At 48.3% G+C, this 20921-nt stretch overlaps 1 protein-coding gene across 1 annotated transcript in view; it reads right to left on the minus strand.

Moving 5' to 3' along the window:
- Positions 1–20921, minus strand: part of GABBR2 (gamma-aminobutyric acid type B receptor subunit 2) — a 419145-nt gene that overhangs the window by 85664 nt on the left and 312560 nt on the right. The window contains exons 10-11 of the mRNA XM_007968615.3: positions 16728–16878; positions 13566–13698 (exon numbers count right to left, since the gene is read on the minus strand). Coding sequence (XP_007966806.1) covers positions 13566–13698; positions 16728–16878 — 284 coding nt within the window. The remainder of the gene's footprint in view (positions 1–13565; positions 13699–16727; positions 16879–20921) is intronic.

Raw genomic sequence — 20921 nt, forward strand, 5'->3', positions numbered from 1 at the left:
GGACGCCCACCTTCACCTGTACTGTATCACTCCCAGAACCCCCAACCCCCACCATTTAGACTGGACACCCTCTAATACCCAGGAGACTTGCACATCTCCAGGTGGGGGCCCCACATCATGGTCCAGCCCTGGGCTGTGCACCACTGAGTTCTGGGGCCTCCCACTCACTGGGACAGAAAAGCCACGTGCCCCATGCGCTGCACCTCTGAGCTTGGGTCTTTGCTTTCCCTCAGCTCTGTTGAGCTTAGTTTCCTTTGAAAGGCTCCAACCTGCCTTGGCTGAACACAAGGCAGAAAGGTGGATGTGGTAGGGGAAAAGAGAGGCAGCCAGGCTGCAGCAGGCAGCCCAGGCCCTCTGCATCCAGAGGAACTGAGTACAGCAGCTTTGCTTGGCTTCCCCAGGCCCCTTCTAGTTCAGGGCTGGCTGCCACCAGCACAAGCAGGAAGTTTCCAAGAAATGTTCCCAGCCCATTCCCCTTACGGATTCATTCTGCTCCTGCCTTTCCGGCAACTTGACTCTCCGGGTTTTCAGAGACAGAACATTTTGCATTTCCATTTTATTTGTAAAAATAGGAACTATTTTTAGACTGCAAGGCCGACCCACTAAATCAAGGGAAGGACAACAGTATCACAGCACTTGTTCAGAAATACAGGCCTGTGAAGCATGAATGCTGCGAGGGTACAGGTGGGCACTGAGCCTTCTATTTTCTTTTTCTTTTTTTTTTAAATTTCACAAACAAGGAGAAATCAGATGGGTAAAAATGAACCACAGTGCTTTAGAAACAATGTAGAATGGCTGGCCACATTATTACCCAGATGATCATAAAAGGATATGAGAAAAGTATACAAAACAGGGAGGGGGAAAGAGCCAAAGATAGAGAATTTAGACCTGAGCATATTCAATGACCAGAAAATACGTTTGTCATCTGTCAGAGATGCATGGGACTTGACAGTTCATCTTATTCATTCATTCATTCACTCATTCATGAGTTTGCTGGGTCACTCATTCATTAGTTTGTTCATTTGTTCATCTTCAACAAGTATTATTAGGCCAGAGGCAAAGTATATAATAATAAAAACAAACAACAACAAAAACAATAAACACCAAGGTGATTTTTTGGAGGTGTCAGTTAAGCGAGGAAATCCCTTAACAGGTGAAGAAACTGAGGCCCAGCGCATTTAAGATATTTCCCTTAATCACGCCACACAGCTCCAGAGCTGAGCCTGGAACTCGATGCTTCGTCCTGGTCCAGGTCTCTCTCCCTGACATCCTGCTGCTGCCTCCTCCTCAGATGGAGTCTCCTCAACCCAAATCAGGTTCATCTACACCTAGGAGCCAGATGTCAAAGGACCAGGACACACCCAGAGGGGGTAGCTGACCAACCTGTAACACCCTCCGGGGACCTCAACACACTTGTAAAGCTAATTTATTGACACGACTGTTAAGACCAATGGTCTACAGCATTTTTGATAACGTTCTCTTGAACATGTTTAATTTTACAAATTACCATATACAGACCATGGGCATTTTAAAAAAGACAAAGATGAAGTAATATCATCATTTTTACCTCATCCTGTGGCTGACAAAGATCTGTTTTGAGGAGATGTGTCACTCCAGTGTGCTAAGCACTTTTTTTTTTTTTTTTTTTTTTTTTTTGAGATGAGATCTCGCTCTGTCACTCAGGCTGGAGTGCAGTGGTACAATCACAGCTCACTGCAGCCTCCATCCCCGGAGCTCAAATAATCCTCCTACCTCAGTCTCCTGAGTAGCTGGGATTGCAGGCATGCACCACCATGCCCGGCTAACTTTTGATTTTTAGTACAGATAAAATCTTGCTATATTGCCCAGGCTAGCCTTGAACTCATGAACTCAAGTGATCTTCCTGCCTCAGCCTCCCAAAGTGTTGGGAGTATAGGCAAGAGCCATTGCATCTGGCCTTAGTGTGCTAAGCATTCTTAATATTTGCTTTAACTTATGTTTTCTTTGAAACAATCATTTCCAGGCCACTTGTCTATTTTGTGAGGGCTAAATTCATTAAGACTCAACCATCTAATTAGTCGTTAGTTAAAACTCAATAATATAAATTTAACCTGGCATCTGGAAATCACAATATGTTGCCATAACCTAAAAGCAAAGAATAGCTGAGGATGCCTGGGCAGAAAAGAGTTAACGTAGCAGGCTTGAGACTGTTGTCTTTAGGAAGGTCTGATGTGAAGGTTGGTCCTTGGCTGGTATCTGAGAGCTTGGATTCTGGATGGTTCCCACCATCTCCTCAATGATAAGAGCAGCTCACTGTGCCTAAACGGGTTGTGCAAACAACATGGTTTATGCTGAACACTGCCTTCCTTCTGGGAGTCTGGAATTCTGTTATGTAGTAGGCAGACGGTGTCGACATATCCATCCCCCAACTAAACTCCCTGGGCATGGCATCTCTGAAGTGCTTCCCTGGGCAGCATTTCACATATGTGGTCGCTACTCATTGCTGGGGGAATTAAGCGTGTCCTGTGCACCTCTGCTGTGATAGGGCTATCAGAAGCTGGCACCTGGTTTCCCCTGGACTTCGCCTCCCCATGTGCCTTTTCCTTTGCTTATGCTGCTGTGTATTCTTTCAGTGTAATAAGTCATAGCTGTGAGTATGACTGCACGCTGAGCCCTGGGAGTCCTAGTGAATCACTGAACTTGGGGGTTGTCTTAGAGACTCTCAATGCTGCATCCCATTGCTGTCTGGTATAGAGAACTGACTAACCACCTCGTCTTTGGGAGCGTTCCTGCCTACAATCACCAGACACCTACTGCCAGGGCTCCACAGTCAGTCCCCGTATTAAGTGTTAGTCCAGCTTAAGCTTCTGGGATTTAAACCCATTGCTGCCCCACAGAGCCCTCAGGTTAAACTCCAAATTCTTAGCAGGCAGGGTGCAGCCCCCTCCACCCTACCTCTTCTGATATTCCTCAACCCATCCTGCACTGCTCAGTCTTTCCCCTCACATCACACTGGCTCATGCTGCCAGGTCTGACACTTGCTCTTTCCTCCACCCAAAATGCCATTCCTTGTTCAGTGTTCTTCACAACTTCTCATGCATCCTCTGAAATCCAAACTTGTGAGCCACTTCCTCTGAGAAGCCTACTGAGACCTTGCAGGGAGGTCCTGACCACTTCCTCCTCATGACTTCTGCCTTCAAGCATGTTTCTGCTCTGCTGGTCACACAGAGATGACATCTATCTGATTACCTGTCTGCCTCTCCCACTAGATGAAGCTACTGGGAGGCAGGGCCTGCTGTGCCCACCTTTAAATCTCTGGAGCCAAGAGGAGACAATCAGGCTGGATGGCCCAGTTTAGGAGGTTGTAAACTCTTTGTCACCACAGATGTGCAAGTTGAGCCCAAGCAAGCAAAATAAAGGAAGATCACAGAGAGAACTGGAGCATTTGATAGCAAAAGAGGCTGAGTTCATGGCCTCAGCTGTTCCTTTTACATGCTGTCTGACAGGTAGTGAGCTCCCCATCACTCCACATATTCAAGCAAAGCTTGGAAGACCCCCCCTGCCCCAGCTTCTCCCCCTCCATCAGAATGCTGCAGGGGCATTTCCTGCACTGAGGGAGGTTTCATTTAATGACATCCCAGGTGCCTCCCTTCTATGTGGCTCTATGATGCCGAATAAACTAGAAGGTTTCATCTGAAGGGTTCTAATGATTCTGTTTTTCAATATGTTACCACCAATACAAGTCTCTACTGATTCATCAACACCAACCAGCTACTTCATTTTTTCTCCTAAAGTCTTACATGTGTTTATTTTTCTGATTTAACATCTTTCTTTTTCTCCCCTTAGCCATCAAGTACTCAGCCCCCTCTGCAAACTCCCTTGAACATAATACATCCATGGGGGAAGACAAACTTTAGGCAGGCAGCGCCCATCTCGGTCTCAGCTATGAAAAAGGAAAAAGAAATAAGAGCAAATCTCCAAATGGAAGGAAGCATCTATGCCCAGAACAATTCTGCCCAGCCGCTTGCTCCATTGATTTCATGAAGCATGCCTGGCCGGGTGAAGGGCTTTCAATGCCCTTCTGGGGATCAGCATGAAAATGGACACACAACCTCTGCTGGCAGGCCTGCTCTGACAGATGATGGACGGGAGGACGGGACTGCTGTGCTCCGGGTCTCCTTGTTGCCACAGATTCATGTGGGCTTCAGGCCAACAAGTCAGAGGGAGGAGCAAGCTCTGGTGGCTGACTGAACACAGGGGCAAGTCACTCTCCTGCTGTCCAGAAGTTTCTTCAAGGGCCTTTTATTTCATTCTGACTGCTCATTCCAGGTGATCAATAGTGAGAAGGAGGGAAGAAACTCCCAGAGTGCCCCAAAGCAAGACCCAGACCACTGTGAGGTATGAGGTGGGAGAGGTGAGAGGCCTGAGGTCTCCAGGGCCTGTCTTCTCTTCTGGGGCAGGGGCGACAGATGAATCCTGAAGTTATAAGACTTTGAAGAGCAGCCTCTAGAAACAGCTCCCAAAAACCCCATCTTGCTCAGGGTGTTTTGGGTAAGACCTGTACAGAAAATCTTCTCTGGAGTTTAGAGTATAGCAGAGCCTTTCTGGGGAAATGGTGCAGGGGGCAAAGGTGACTCAGGACCTGCAGGAGCACTTTGGAACCCAAGTCAGGGCCTAGGGGGTATCTTAGGAGCCTTGGGGCAAATCAGAGAGAGGTTCCCCCTCTGGGAGGAGAAATTTCTGAAAGGCATCCCCTCTGGGCCCTTTCTGAACGACTCCACTCCTCAAGGCCCTCGAAGCCAACAGACTCCAAGAACTTGGCTCAAAGAGCCGATCACAGGCCAAAATTCAGCTCCTGCCCCTGATGCCAACACCCTTGTGTAGTGCAGAAAGTGCACAACTGCCCTTAGCAGACTTGGCTCGGGCCACAGAACAGTGCAGAATGAGGAAGAGGCCTTTCTTCCTGTTGCCCCACAACCCCAGAAGGAGCCTCAGGACTGGAGGTTGGGGAGGTTTTGGAAGAGCAGCATTCTCAGATGGGTGGTGGCAGGTGGGGGTGGGGCGTGGTGGGGAGGGGGCTGCTATGTGCCTTCATGCAGCTCTGTGGACAGAAGACATGGACGAGTGGGCATCAGGGTCAGAGAGGAAGGACTGAGAGGCTACACCATGTGATTGCAGCTGCTGAGAATTCTGTGGGCAAGTATGGTGTACCGTTTAGGACTTCCAGAAATAACTGGAGCTCACTCACAGGGGTCCCTTACTTTAAGTCTTCCCTGATTTGTCCCTTGCTTCTGGGCCTTACCCACTCCCCTAGGCTTGTCTCTGTCAGTGTACACAACATAGTAAATGGGAACTGTTTGTTTACTTAGGTTTTCAATCTACACTGCCAGCTCCCCAAGGACATTATCTGTGCCTAGTAGGTGCCTGGGAATGTTATCATATGAATGAATAAATTGTGGGAACAAGAGTGCTGAGCAGAGCCAAAGGTTGGAGTGGCCCACATGTGGGCTGTCTGGAAGGGAGACCATCATCTACGTATTGACTCAGGAGTCGGGGGAGTCCCTGGTTCCCCACTCAGCCCCCTCCTCTGGAAGGCAGTTGGGGGTGGGGAGGCCACTGTCATCAAGCGGGCATCTGTACCCCATCCAGGACTCCAGTTGGCCCAATCAGGCCCTGTGACAGCCAGTCCCTGGGCCCTCTCCCCGAGCTGGTCTGGACCTACCAGGCAAGGCCACCACCAAACCCTGTGGGTGTCTCCTGGCCCAGCCTTCCTGCTGCCTTCTGAAATCACAAAGCACATTACCATGGCCAGCCATGAGAGCCCACCTGCAGAAACAGCCCCAAACCCACGTTATTACATTGCTTTACTTTTCAACTGCCTCAAAAAGAAATCCCCACGCAACAACAACAAAAAAACCCCCCACAGATTTATGGCCTTTTCACTAAAAATGTTTCATTAATTCCTACCAGACTTGAATTTACTGGGAGGCCAAGTGGTGTTCCTAGGCAGCCTTTACCTTTCTAGTTAGAGTTAGAAAATTCCACTACCTCTAGGAGGGCAGGAAGAGGACATCACACTCCCCAGTCGAGTGTCTAGGCCTCCCCTGCCCCATCCCTGCCCAGCTGCTACCCATCTGAGCAGGGTGAAGGGGCCGAAGGGGTGCTTCAGGACTCAAACCCCACCCTGCCAGCTGTGACAGAACCGCCCTGCTTCCCAAGGTTCGAGGGTGGGGGCCACACTCGGTGTCTTCTACCCCAGGAGCTCCTTCCCTCCCATAGCTGGGTCCCAGGAGACCAGGCTTCTGGTGCTTCCATTTATCTTACACAACCAGTCTCCAAGAGACAACACAAAAATAAAGCATCAGGTACTAATCTTATCCCTGCTCTTCCAAGTGTGGTCTGGGGATGTGGCATCAGCATCCCCTGAGAGTGTGTCAGGAACGCACAGGCCCCCTTCTAGACCTGCTGCATTCCATCCGGACCCCCAGGTGGCTCAGTGCACACTGAGTAGCACTGTCTGTGCAAGCAGGAGCTGGGATGGGGGCCACCCTTGGCAGGGGGAGGACGGTTGGGATAGATAGGAACTGGAAGGAGACAGGGAGGGCCTCTGGGATGCTGGTAAGGCCCTGCTTCTTGATATGGATCCTGGATTCACAGTTTTCAGTTTGTGACAATTCACCAAGTGCCACACTTATAATATACATAATTTTTTAGTGGAAAAATAGATAAAAGAGTTGGGGTGGTCAGCAAGTAGAGGCAGCTGGGAGGAGCTAAAGCTGAGCCATGCTCTTCTGAGCATCCCTCAGGGCAGCCTTGGGCTGAACTGGCTTCTTAGGTCAGATTCCAACCACTACATGGCTGCAGTGTCCTCAGAGGTCCCGTCTGTGTCATTCTTACCTCCCTTGCTGCCTGCCCCAAAGCCCCTTTTGGCACTCAAGGTGGCAGAGGCAGCCACCAGCTTGGCTTTGACTTAGGCAGGACCCAAGTCTGTTCCCGCCCCAGTTTTGGTAGAGCGAGGCCACAGAAAGCCAGAGGTTGCCACGGGTACCCACACCAAACCGGCCAGCATCAACTGGTTTTCCCAGCCTCTTCTTTTTTATTCTTTTTAGACAGGGTCTCCCTCTGTCGCCCAGGCTGGAGTACAGTGGCGCAATTTGGCTCACTGCAACCTCTGCCTCCTGGGTTCAAGTGATTCTCCTGCCTCAGCCTCCCAAGTAGCTGGGACTATAGGCACCTGCCACCATGCCCGGCTAATCTTTGTATTTTTAGCAGAGATGGGATTTTACTATGTTGGCCAGGCTGGCCTTGAACTCCTGACCTCATGATCTACCCACCTCAGTCTCCCAAAGTGCTGGGATTACAGGCATGAGCCACCGCACCTGGCCTCCCAGCCTCTTCATCCCACGTTTGCTCTGCTTTATCAGTGTCTGTCTTAATGGTATCCAGAGGTGAACACAATTATCCAGACAGTCCCATCACTCGTTCACACATAATGATAATGGCTCAGATGTATGAAGTCTTACTGTGTGGCAGGCACTAGGTGCTTTACATACATGATCTCATTTAATCCTCACAACCCTATTACTATCATCCCCATTTTACAGAAGAGGAAACAAACGTTCAGAGATGTTAAATAAGGTAAACACAGTCACACATTAGGAGGTAGTGCCACTGGGATTTGAATACAGTCAGTCCCACAGCAGAGCCTCTCTCTTTGGTGCTCCTCCAGTATACTCTGCAGAGTCATCGAAAATGAAATAATAGACTAAAACCACTGAACTATACACATCAAAAGGGCAAAACTTATGGTATGTGGATTATATGTCAATTTAAAAGAATCTGAGACAAAATTTTGGTAATATTGGCTGGGATAAGTGGTTACCACATCCCTAATAACTTAGTTGACTTTTTTTTTTTTTTTCTGGTATAAGCCAGCTAATAAAAAATCTGAATATTATTGTTTTCTAATGAAACATCTCAGTCATCTTTGTGGTCCAACAGAGCTCGTTTTAAACTTCTTCCCTGCTGCCTAGCAGTGGGACAGGGCTTCAGTCTTCTGTTCCGTCAGGTGCGGACAGTGAACTTGGCCTTGTCAGATGGTCGTGAAGGAAAGGCTGCCCCCGGCTGAAAGCTGGCCTTGGTGAATTGCAGGGGCTGAGGGCACAGGCTCGGGGAGTGAACAGGAAGCTATTGACTAACCCACGCCCAGGAATGCTTCTGAGAGCCCTGTGTGAGGCCCACGCTGGGATCTAAGGTCCACCTGGAGCCTCCTCATCCTGTCTGCAAAGTCCCTTCTTACTCCTCCCACGCTCGAGCTGGGGTTTCTGCCTCAGATCCATAAGGAAGGCAAGTGCTTTTTCTCTTCCCCACCTGCTGGGCTCCTTGTTTGGGCGGACAGGGGCTGGGATCCCAGAGCCAGGTCAGCTCAGCTGTGGGGGTCCATCCCTTCTCCCCGGCACTGGGGCCCTGGCCCACACCCAGCACCGTCCTTGCAGACAGCTCCATGTCCACAGGGGCCACGTTGCTATGGTGACTCCGCTACCCACACAGTGTCCAGGGAGACAGCACGGGGTATAGCTGGAGCTGCTCTCAAGACTTGCAGAAACCAGCAGTGACAGGCTGGGAAGATTCTGGAAAGGGTCAGAGGGAGTGGGGGATGGGAACTAAGAGAAACTTCGTCCTTAGCAGTAGCACTGTGTGTGTGTGTGTGTGTGTGTGTGCACTCACTCACACACGCACCCACCCTTGTCTGAGCAGAGGTGTAGCCCCTAGAGAGGCCTAATCTTGTGACTGTGATAGGTTTCTGCCTGAGGTGGTGTTCATGGTTTCTCACTGTGTTAGGCTGCTACATTGAAATCTAAAAGGGAGAAAAAAGCAGCATGTATATGGCAACAGAGCAGACAGAACTGTGACTTCGGCTGCACCATGTCTGAACCGGGCCTCATGGTCTACCTTGTCCCCTGTCCTTTAAGATTTACAGAATCCAGTGTGGGACACCAGGAAATTACACTGTGACGAGGATGCAAGGTGACAAGCTGTGATGCCTGTCTCTCCTCCTACATCCCTCCATGTAGCACTCTGCCTGAGTTCCAGGCGGCTTGTCTGAATCGTCTTGTTTAACCCACACTGCAATCTTGCAGAGGGAAAACTGTTACGCTCATTTTACAGATGAGAAAACTGAGGTTAAGTCACTTGCTGCAGTCAGGAGCTAGTAGGTGGAGGAGGTGGCAGTTGAATGCAGGCTGCTGTTGGAAGATCCGTGATCACTACACCACACGGGCCTACTTCTCCTTGCAGCTCCCTGCTTGGTGGGAGTTTGCTGGGAGCAGCCTTCTAGGTCCGAAGAACAGAATCCACGGCACCAAGTGAAATGAAGGAGCTGCCCGCCCTGGAATAGCAGGTGGAATACAATCCAAATTGTACCCATCGGGGACTGGTACTTAGGCTCTAAATTCAAGAGCTTTCACTTCCTCTTCCTGGGCAATATTGAGAATTAGTAAATAAATGGCCCTGGCCCTAACCCATGTACACATCTGTGCTGACCCAATTCGATCCAGGGTAGATAATCTATGCCTTTTCCCCACAGTCATGCGTGTGGACTCCCCTTTACAGAGGCTAAGACAGCCTTGACTGCAAATAAATTAATTCTCAGGGGCAGCGAGAACTGGGCCCCAGCATCTTTTCGGGCCCTCATCTTCAGAGCCAATGCGGATTTGTAAAGCGCTTTATGATTTATTCATACCAGCCTTCCCCAGCTTCCCAGGACAACCTTCCCCTCACACAAATGAGCGTGACTCCCAGAATAGAATGTCAGGCTTCATTAAAAAGAAATGCCCTGGGTATGGGGGATGTCCCTGTTTTTGCTCCCCAGCCTGCGTCACCCCATGGTTGTCGAATTCAGGTCAAACTTGAGAAAGCACCTGTGCTTTCATAGCCTTTGGCTTGTGAACAAGGCGAGATGTCAGGAACTTCTTTCCGGGAAGGAGAGAGTTTCTGAAGGCTGGGCAGCCCTTGATGTCTGCTGCAGGAGTCTCTGCAGTGAAGACTGAAACTCAGGCCTGCTGGAGGCATTCCCAGGTGGCCAATAGCAAGTGATGAGGAGATGGGCACAGTGGCCCCCGGGAGGGACTGGGGTCGTGGCAGAACGAGGGTAGGGTTTTGCTCCACTGGTTCTCAGCTGGGGGAGCAAGGCAAGCCCCTCGCCTCTCAGGGATGCCACTGAGAAAATGAAGTTGCCAAACTTGCCCACAGTATCTTTTTTTTTTTTTTTTGAGACGGAGTCTTGCTCTGTCACCCAGGCTGGAGTGCAGTGGCGCAATCTCAACTCACTGCAACCTCTGCCTCCCGGGTTCAAACGATTTTCCTGCTTCAGCCTCCCGAGTAGCTGGGACTACAGGCGTGCACTACCATGCCCAGTGAATTTTTGTATTTTTAAGTAGAGACGGGGTTTGCCATGTTGGCCAGGTTGGTCTTGAACTCTGGCCTCAGGTGGTCTACCCGCCTCGGCCTCCCAAAGTGCTAGGATTATAGGCATGAGCCACTGCACCCGGCCCCAGTACCATTTCCATTACTGTAATCGTCATAGCGTCCTAAAACTTGGGGTGGAAGCCTAAGCACAGATGGAAGAGAGAAATCCTCACTTTCCTCATTCAACTTCATCAGGGTCCCTCAGGAGCAACCTTTTATTCAGGCCTCACCACTGCCCAGGAAAGCTGACCATAAATAAATTGTACACTCATGAAATTGTTAGGCATCTCAGGGCATAAAAGTCATGCTGATGTAGGAATATCAGAGACTCAGTGGCCTTCACACTTCCACTAAAACTAGCAAGACTTCCATGTGCTTTGGTCATCATTCTCATGCCAGAAAGCCACACTCTTTTTTTTTTTTTTTTTTTTGAGATGGAGTTTTGCTCTTGTGGCCCATGGCATGATCTTGGCTCACTGCAACCCCTGCCTTCTGGGTTCAAGCGATTCTTCTGCCTCAGCTTCCCGAGTAGCTAGGATTACAGGCATGCGCCACCCCACCCGGCTAATTTTGTATTTTTAGTAGAGACAAGGTTTCTCCATGTTGGTCAGGTTGGTCTTGAACTCCTGGCCTTGGGTAGTCTGCCTGCCTTGGCCTCCCAAAGTGCTGGGATTATAGGCGTGAACCACTGCACCCAGCCCCAGAAGGCTGTATTCTTTAGAGAACAACCCCACTGAACCATACCCACAAGGACTTTTGAGCATCTCAGCTTCTTTGTAAGCTGACTCCAGGCACAGTGAAGCCAGGGACTTGCATCTTTTGTATTCACTTTCTTCACTCCCAGAAGGGCAGAATAATGGGAATTATGGGAAGGCCACACTCTTTTGGTCTTTTGGTGGGAATGAGCCAGTTCCAGGCTTGGAGTGAAAAACTCTTGAGTGGGAAGAATGAACCAAGTGACCCTGGAGCACTGGGGTTTGATGGCCATGGAGGTCCCTCCAGGAAAGGAGAGGGGCCTGAGCACACCAGTGACCTCACTACCCCCTCAGTTACTGGGGACTCGACCACACACTTCTCAAGGCACTGCCCAATTGAGGATAAAGTAAGTGTATCTGTAGACTTCTCCCTGGCTAGATAGCTCATGCTTACACTGAAGTTACTGGTAACAGGAACGATTTCTTGATGATGTGTAACAGTCAGTCCGGTTTAATCATTTGCAGAAATCCAGGGAGCAAAGTCCCCTAGACCGTAAGATCTCAGGGGGCTTCCCTCCATGTGCTGTCCCAGAGCAGAGGGACTGGCCCAGATCAGTCCTCAAAGTCTGGGGTGTGAGTGGGGACTTGCAGCACATTTAAGGAGTCCTTCACTTAAGTGTCCCTCACTGCTAGTCTTCAGCCTTATTATCCAGCAGTGGGCAACACTGAGGCTTGTGAGCAACAAATGCAGCCTAAAGAAGGCTGCTTTGCCAAAAAGGGCCCACAGTGCTCTCAACGTCTTGAAAGAAAACAGCACCAACAAAGGAGTGGCTTTTGGATTAATCCACTCAGCACCGATCTTTTGACCATCCCCTCCAGCTCTGGTCTTCCAGGCAGGGGACTGGATGAATTATTGCATCTGGGACTCTAAAGAGACCCAACTGGCTAACCCCATTTGGACAGATCTTAGTCAATGTCCAGAAATAAATCCCAACTGGTTACTTCATTCTTAAAAAGTAAGTTCATGATATTTTCAACTGAGAGTTAGTTCCATACAACTATTAAGTGATTGCTAATACATAACCCCCTTTAAAAAAATTACTAGGGAGGCTGAGGCAGGCGGATCAGCTGAGGTCAGGAGTTTGAGACCAGCCTGACTAACATGGAGAAACCCCGTCTCTATTAAAAATATAAAATTAACCAGGCATGGTGGCGGATGCCAGTAATCCCAGCTACTTGGGAGGCTGAGGCAGGAGAATCACTTGAACCCAGGAGGCGGAAGTTGCAGTGAGCCCAGATCGCACCATTGCCCTCCAGCCTGGGCGACAAGGGCGAAACTCCGTCTCAAAACAAAAAACCAAAAACAAACAAAAAAAACTAAAAGGCATTTCTTTGGGCATTAAAATTTTTAACATGTTAATTAACTTTAAAAATAATCTTTCTAAAATATAGTAAATAAATTACACTGCTTTGTACTTCATTAAATATATATATATCTCACAGGGATGATACAGCCCCCTTGGGGGCAACTGTTAGTTCTTGAATGTGAAGAAACATTACTCTTTTTTATGTATAAACCATATATATATATATATATATATATATATATATATATATATAAAAAGTACACAAACAGATATACATTATATTTCCTGTATTAAACTTTCATAAGAGGAATCATTAGGAAAAAATGTCTAAAAATGCTCCTTAGGGGAACAATAAAGAAAAAACCATTCAAGAAAATACCATTAAATAGAAAATAACAATTATAGCTTTTACCATATAACTCAAAGTCAGACATACGAAGATCTATCATCATATTCTTTGATAGTTTTTGAGGTAGAGGGGAGGATCTGTTCCTTCTTAAACGATCCTGACCCTGACTCTTACCCTTGGTGCTGATGCTTTCCTGGATGATAATTTTTTCCCTCCTTTTCTATGTTACTCTGTCATTTCTCAGTGGGCTCTCTTCTAATGGTGGCCTGGTAAGTCCATTATCTTTTTTTTGAGACAGGGTCTTTCTCTGTTTCCCAGGCTGGATTACAGTGATGAGATCACAACTCACTGCAACCTTGATCTTTGGGCTCAAGCAATCCTCCCTCCTTAGCCTCCTGAGAAGATGGGACTACAGTTGTACACCAGCATGCCTGGCTAATTTTTTGGTATTTTTTGTAGAGACAGGGTTTCACCATGTTGCCCAGGCTGGAAGTCCATTATCTTAACTTTACAGGCAGTACTTATACCCAATGCTGGCCTGACAGTAACACCATTCTTCCCTGTTGAGTTGAAGAACTACTAAATGGGTTGTTTCCTGCCTGTTCATGTATTTTCATGTTTTTCTGGGTTTGCATCTGTGTTTTTGATGACTGAGGTCACCGAGGAAACTTTCTATCACATGCCACTGGCTTATGCAGAATGACTTACGGTGCAAAGTGTTTCAAAGGTCTTTTCAGAGACAAAGGATCCATCCAGGCCAAAGAGAAATATGGATGCATAGGAGAGCATCCCTCCAAGGATGATAAGGTTGTTCATGTATGGACTCGACATCTTTATCAGCCTGACAAGAGAAAGAGACAATAGATTTAACACAACTGTTAATTTAGTTATTCCTCCAACAGGTATTTTCCAAATGCCTGCTAGATATATTTTGTTGCTAAGGCTAGAGGGGAGAGAGAGAAACGGTAAGGTGCAATGGGGCCCCAGGGGACACATCAGCAGGAAGGTCCAAATTTCTAGTCAGATTTTCCCCAGCACCCGGGTGCTCACCCTGGAACATTCCCCTTACAGAGAAATAACGAAAAGCTCTGTTTCCTCTACCCCTCTCCCCACCTACTGTCTGTGCTTCACTAAAAGGCCTCAGACAACGATATATTTCTAATTGTTGATTTCCCTGCCTCCTTTGTCAAATTCACCCATTACTTCCCTAGGGACAGCTTGTCACATCAGCTTCTTCATCCATTAATTTTCAGTTTAAACAAAAGCATTAAGTCGACAGGTTTTTTGTTTTGTTTTTGTTTTTGTTTTTTTTGGCTGGGGCTGAGAACTCCTGTCAAATCTAGAGAATGTGACATGTAACTTCAGCCACGTTCCCCACAGTGAGGAGAAAGTCCCACACCACACTCCCCAGCCTTGAGTGAACTGTGTCAAGGAGGCCTAACTGTGAGTCTGAGGGGTGCTTAGGAAAGCTCACACTGTTCCGTGCACAAAGACAGCCACACATGTGGGCAGGACCACCTCTCCAGTCAGCGGGTGACAGAGGTAGACACCAGAGTCCCCACCCCACCCACTACCCTTGTCCTCACTAGGCTGCGGTGGGGAGCAGGGAGCATTCTTTATACTTCCAGACTCTGCATCTTTCTCTGTCATTTCCTCCTGGAACCCTGTGGTGACCCCCAGCTGCCCAGCAAGCCAGGGTCATCAGTGGGCTGGTAGGTACCTGGCTCCCCCAGCACAATCAGCTCAGAAGGGCTTCAGGTTTCAGGCACCCTATGGTTGAGGGGCTCTTTTGCAGACTGTAATTACGACCAATTGTTCCCCAACACTTCCCTTTGCATTCTGCAATTCTGTTAACCCTTCACATTTTAAACATGCAGTATGTCAAAGGGAGAGGGAAATAAGAAGCCTGCTGCTCTTCCTCTGTGGACGGCACCCTGGCTTTCAAGTTGGGAGCACGGGGTCCAGGGCTTAGACTTGGCCACTCCATAAAAGTGACTTAGCCTGGCTGAATTTCCTCACCTGTACATGAGATAACTGATCCTGTTAACTAGGACACCCATGAAGTTGAGATGACGCTGGGTCCCTGGAGGTCCTTTTGTAAACCATCAACTACTTAGGTGCCTCCATTCTTATTACTACAGCAGTCAGGGGAGGGGAGAGCTGGGGGTTGGGGCAGGCTTCCCAGAGGAGGTGAGCCTTATAGGACAGATTTAGGAAGAGAGAAGTAGGGGGAGGGATTTGGAACCATAGCAATATTGCTTTTCTATCTTTCTGCAGATTTTAAAATAGCCAAGCCAGTTAAAAAACAAAACAAAAATTTCACCTGGATGCCGGCCTCTTTGAAAGAGTGATGGTAACTTTCCCCCAGGAGGCCAAGAGGGGGTAGTTAAGGAATTCAATGAGTTTAGTCTTATGATAGGGCAACTTGTTGTCCTGATGGGACTTCTTGAGGCATCTGGGGTGTCAATCTAACTTTGAGAGCTGATTATGTGCCCAGGCCTGTGCCAAGTGCTAAGAGGTATGCTCAGCATTTAAGGTTTGTATGGAGTGGGCAAATGTTGCCTCACTTTTTTTTGTGGCAGTAGACGTGCTATTTGTTGTAAGTAACATAAAATAACAGGAGAAGAAAACTCTTTTCTGTTTTTCAGGAAATAGGTTTGACCTAAGCAATTGCTATCAAAAAAAAGCCAAACAACAACAAAATAACCCTGGACACAGTAGCTCATGCCTCTAATTCCAGCAACTTGGGAGGCTGAGGCAGGAGGATCACTTGAGGCCAGGAATTTGAGAAAAACCTAGGCAGCATAGTGAGATTCTGACTCTAAAAAAAAAAAAATTAAAAAAAATTAATTAATTAATTAATTAAAAAACCAAGCGCACACACACAAAAGTCTACAGCCTCCAAATTCCTTTTTTGCAAGCAGGAAGAAATTAAAAAATCTCATAAACCAAAAAAACTGTTTTCTTCAGAATCAGGCTTGTTCCTGACAGCCCACGAGTTCCTGCAGTGTAGCTTCTGGGCACCATGGCAGAGCCACGGAACCATGTAGGTGGTCACGGTGGCTGTCCCCATGATGGCCCATGCTCTGCACTCCTGCTCATTCCACCCAAAGGCTTGGGGTTGGGTTAAGGGATTTGCTATGGACACCAAAGAAGCAAAACGCACATGGTGAAAATCACCGCCTGGAGTGGCGGCCAGTTCTACCCACGCCTGACCAGAATAACTCAGTCAGTCTCTCTCCTCTGGAGAATTAAGGGCATGTGGTGGGGAAAATAAATTAAGACAAGAAACCAAGGAGACAGTCTGCCACGAGTGGACAGCAGCACTCCGTCGCTGAACTTCAGGGCTCTTCTCTGTGATATGAGGAGTTATCTGGAGGGCCATACGGGATGATGGAAGGGAGGGCTTCCTGGCCATAATGAGCTGTACCAAAGGAAATCTGTTTCACTGGACTTTGTGACCTCCTTCAGTGGTGATTCCAAGCGATGCTAGGGGATAGGGGCAAAGAAGTTTGGGGAATTCTGTCTTCTCTCTCTCTCCTCCTGGACCTCCACAAAGTACAGGAGTATATCCAAAGCTCTGAGAAGGCCCATGGATTTGGACTCTTCGATTTTATTTAACTTCCTCAAACTTCTTTGACTACACTCCTGTGCAACTACCAGCAGGCCTGCCTCTGTGTGTGTGTGTTCGCATGCGCCTACTCACACGCATGTAACACCTACAACATCCTAGCAACTGAGTAACACTTTGGGAAACTCTGCCCTGCAGACTTCTGTGGCCCCGGGGAATCTGTCATGTGGCACTATACTGTGTCCACAGGCTTGTCAGTTCAGAAAGTGGCATCACAGAGGAGGACCAGTGTGGCTTACTTCTGATTCCGGTTCTTGATGTTGAAGAAGAGAAAAGCACTGGCCATGATCATCCCGAGGATAGTGAGGGCAGAGAGGATGCTGTAGAGAGGTAGGGAGATCTTCCGCAGCTGCTCCAGGATGATGGTCTTGTCTTTTGGTGGTTCGGATCCTAGAGGATCAAGAGAAGACATCAGTGAGACCCAGTGCAAGTAATTCCCCGAGAACACCTTTGCCTTAGTGTCCCTGACATCCAGCCAGGTCCTGTGCACAAACTCTACACAAGGCACATCTATCTACTGGATGAGGCAGATCCGGCGGTTGGCCAGTCTGCCCAACAGGGAGCCTGAGCCAGGACTTATTTCTTTCTCTAAATAGAATCAATAAAGGATTTGTGATGCATTTAATAGCCATTAGAAGACTAGAATTTGATTTGGTCTAATTACACTGTTGAAAAACTATCACCATTTATTCCCCAAGGTAACAACGGCCTGGAAGCACAGGGCTGGGTGATGTGAGTGGGCACCACCGGGTGCCTTTGCGGATGAAGCACTTGGCTTTGGCCTCAAGATCTCTGCTCCTAAACGTACACAATAAATGATCCCTCCTCAACAGGATGGACACCTTGCCTGTTGGTTCCATGGTGACACATATGTGTTTTGGCTGTGGAATTTCTGCTTGAATGTCATTGTTTTTTAAAAACTCTATCTGGCTTTCTGTTTCCATAAGACTCTGAGTAACTGTGGGAGGCAGAAGCTACCTTCCTCTCCCTGCTGTGCCAGAACTGGCCTGGAACCGTGGGATTCCATTTCTCTCTGTGACTGCAGAGGTGCGCTGCTCATTCTTCAAGAGCACCAGGAACTTGGGGGAACCCTGAGGGTTTCAGAGCAAATCCATCTTTCAGTCCTGTTTTAGTTTTAGCAGGCATAGATTGGTTTGGGATGAGGGATTCAGGGACTCCCCCAGCTTCCTGCAAATCCCTCTTTCTTAGCTGCTATTTTAGGTCAGGTTTCTGCTGTGGAATTGTGAAACTTCAGGGCTTTTCTCTCCAGTAGGGGTATGTGGAATCAGCCGGATGTTACAAAGCAGCCAAGCCTGGGAATCTGGGAGCCCCACCAGGGTCCCAGTTATGCCTCTCTTCTTGGGAGACAAGCAGGAAAGGGGCAGATGTGGCAGCAGGGAGTGAGAACTCCCCGGACCGTCTGTGTTTAAAACACTGCTAGCAAGTTCAAATCGGTTTAGAAATATTCAGTGGCTTTGGCTGAGCGCGGTGGCTCATGCCTGTAATCCCAGCACTTTGGGAAGCCAAGGTGGGTGGATCACTTGAGGTCAGGAGTTCAAGACCAGCCTGGCCAACATGGGAAAACCCCGTCTCTATCAAAAATACAAAAATAGCTGGGTGTGCTGGTGCACACCTGTAGTCCCAGCTACTCAGGAGGCTGAGGCAGGAAAATCACTTGAACCCAGGAGATGGAGACTGCAGTGAGCCAAGATTATGCCACTGTACTCCAGCCTAAGTGACAGAGTGAGACTCCATCTCACAAAAAAAAAAAAAAAAAAAAAAAAAAAAAAAGAGAGAAAGAGAGAGCGAGCGAGAAACATTCGGTGGATTAAGAGTTTGAACCATCTAAGAACTTTAGGGAAGTTGCCAGGTTTGAAAACAGGGAGGAACCTGCTGGCGTGGTTAATGTGAAGCCTTAAGCAATTCCATGTAAAGTAACATTTATAAGAAAAGTGGCATCAAGGGCCAAAAGTCTGGGCTAAAGCAGACACAAGGAGATGGAGGTAACATCATTTCTTGCTTCCAGAAGTGAAAGCTCACCATCTGGAAGCTTCTTCCCCCTCTGTCCATCATCCTTCCCCAAACACCTGGCTTAGGTGCCTTCTGGCTACCAAATGCAAGAGTAGTCCTGGGGTGTCTGTGAGTTCCTGGCTAGAAACAAGCCCCCCTCTGGACACTGATAAAGAAGACTGAGGTTTGGTTCACAGGTGATATGATCACTACTGGGTTTGGGGCCCATTGTGTAGAAACAACTCCAGAAAATTGACAACAGACAAGAGAAAGTTGTCTCCTTCTTACTCCTTCTTCTCTTCTTGCAAAATGATGGCTCTACAAGAGGTATCTTAAGACTTTGTGGACACCAAATGTTTGGTTTATCATGAGTATTAGTAACAGCAGAAGTCCTGAGTTTTCCTTGTTGCTTTTCATCTGGTCCATTCATTCATTATTCATCCATTCATTACCATTCACTCATTCATTCATCATTAATGATGATTAATCACAATTAGTAATCAACTCCCATCTGTCAGGCTGGGACTGAGCACCAATGATACAAAGATGAAAAATACACTGTCCCTGCCTTCAGGGAACTTACACACTAGCCATAGGAAAAAAGAGAAAAGTACTAATAAGCAATCCTATTTATTGAATGCCTATGACAGTCTAAGCAAGATATAGAGATTTTCCCACTTGATCCACCCAACAGCCTCATGCATAGTTAAGATTATTCCCATTTGACAGAGGGGACAATGATTTTCTAGGTGTTACGTGGCTCTTACAGCTAGTAAGTGGCAGGATTTGAACTCAGATCTGCCTAACCCTGAAGCTTGTGCTCTAACCACTACACAAACTGCTGCCAGTGATGCTGGGGTCCAGGTGATGTGATAACATCAGACAGGACGCCTGAGCAGGGAGCAGAGTGCAGTCCTGCCTGACGGAGTCAGGAAATGCTACAGAAAGGAGGCGACAAAGGAGCCGAGTCTCGAAAGACGAGCAGAGGAGTTGGCTGTTGGCCAGGAAGCTGAGAAGGAAAGGGCATCCTGGGCAGAAGGCACAGCATGAGCCAAGGCCCAGTGGTGTTTCAGGACAGTTGAGGAACTGTAAGCAGTTCAGCTGGGGGGATCTGAGAGAGAAGACAGAGAAGGGAGGAAGGGTCCTTTTACGGAAGACTTGGGGCCACAGCTCAGAGTGAGGTCCCCTTTCTCTGAGCAGTGGGGACATGCGAGGCTCTGAGCAGAGGTGGCGTCTTAAGCCTGCCATGACAGCAAGGGCACTTTGACTGCTGAGGGCAGAATGGACTTGAGGAGGGAAGGCTAGCAGAGCAGTGAGAAGCCTCACTGGGGGCTGGTGCAGGGGTCTGAGTGAGAGCGGAGCTCAGGCCAGGTGTGGATAGAAGGCCTGGGCTCTGCCCTGAACTGCCTGGCCTCTGTGTTCAGAGGCTGATTATTCACGGCCTCGGTAGTGGGAAAGGTCTGAAAAGCAGGGAGTAGGCCTGGCACAGCTGCTTCCTGTGTTCTCTCGGCCTGGGGGCAGAGCCTGGGGCTGAAAGGCAGGGCCTGGGCATCACCAATAAAGACCTGGTACCCTCTGACTGTTGTTTAGCAACTGTCCTGGCTACTGGTCCCTGCTCCACCAAATTCGTGCTTTTCCTGTCCGTTGTGCTTTGTGTCTTTTATTTATTTAGTGCTTCAATCTTTTTTCCAATTTGCAAACCCAGAGTCCTTGTTCAGTAAACCCTGATCTCCCCAGTCCAAGAGCAGACAGGCCGATCTAGGGGACCAGGGCTCTGGTGGTTAGAACAGGCTGTGTGAATTTGGGGAGTCACCCGTGAGGTAATATGTGACGATATGTCTGGTGACAGCTCCCTCAGTTGGGATAGGGAGGCTCACCTGAGTGTGGAGACCACTCTGGTTCTCAGAGGCTGACTGGAATTTTGCTTTGCAATGTTCTCAAGGCTGAATCCCTCAGATCCAGTGGAAACATAAGAACATGACAGAGTCTAATCAAAGGGTTTGTGGAAGAGCCTTCTCTGGTGCCCTTATTTCAAGAAGGAAAGTAAAAGCTCCTGGCACAGAAAGCCAATTTCTGCTGACCCAGTGGAATCAAAGTAACAATACCAGGGTGCTATGGATGTGGCAGCTTTCTCTATTGCTATTCAGTGACTAGACTGTTTGTCCATCCATCCATCCATCCATCCATCCATCCATCCACTGTCCATCTGTCTACTCATCCACTTACCCTCCTACCCATCTATCTATCCGCTTACCCATGCATCCAACCATCCACTTGATCAATTCATCCAGCCATCTACCCAGCCATCTGTCTACCCATCTACCTGTCCATCTATCCACTCACCCACCCACCCACCCACCGACCCATGCATCTATCCAGCCATCTGCCCATTCACACACCCATCCATGCATCCACCCTACCAT

The sequence above is a fragment of the Chlorocebus sabaeus genome, chromosome 12 (genome assembly GCF_047675955.1).
Source record: "Chlorocebus sabaeus isolate Y175 chromosome 12, mChlSab1.0.hap1, whole genome shotgun sequence".
Taxonomy (NCBI): Eukaryota; Metazoa; Chordata; class Mammalia; order Primates; family Cercopithecidae; genus Chlorocebus; species Chlorocebus sabaeus.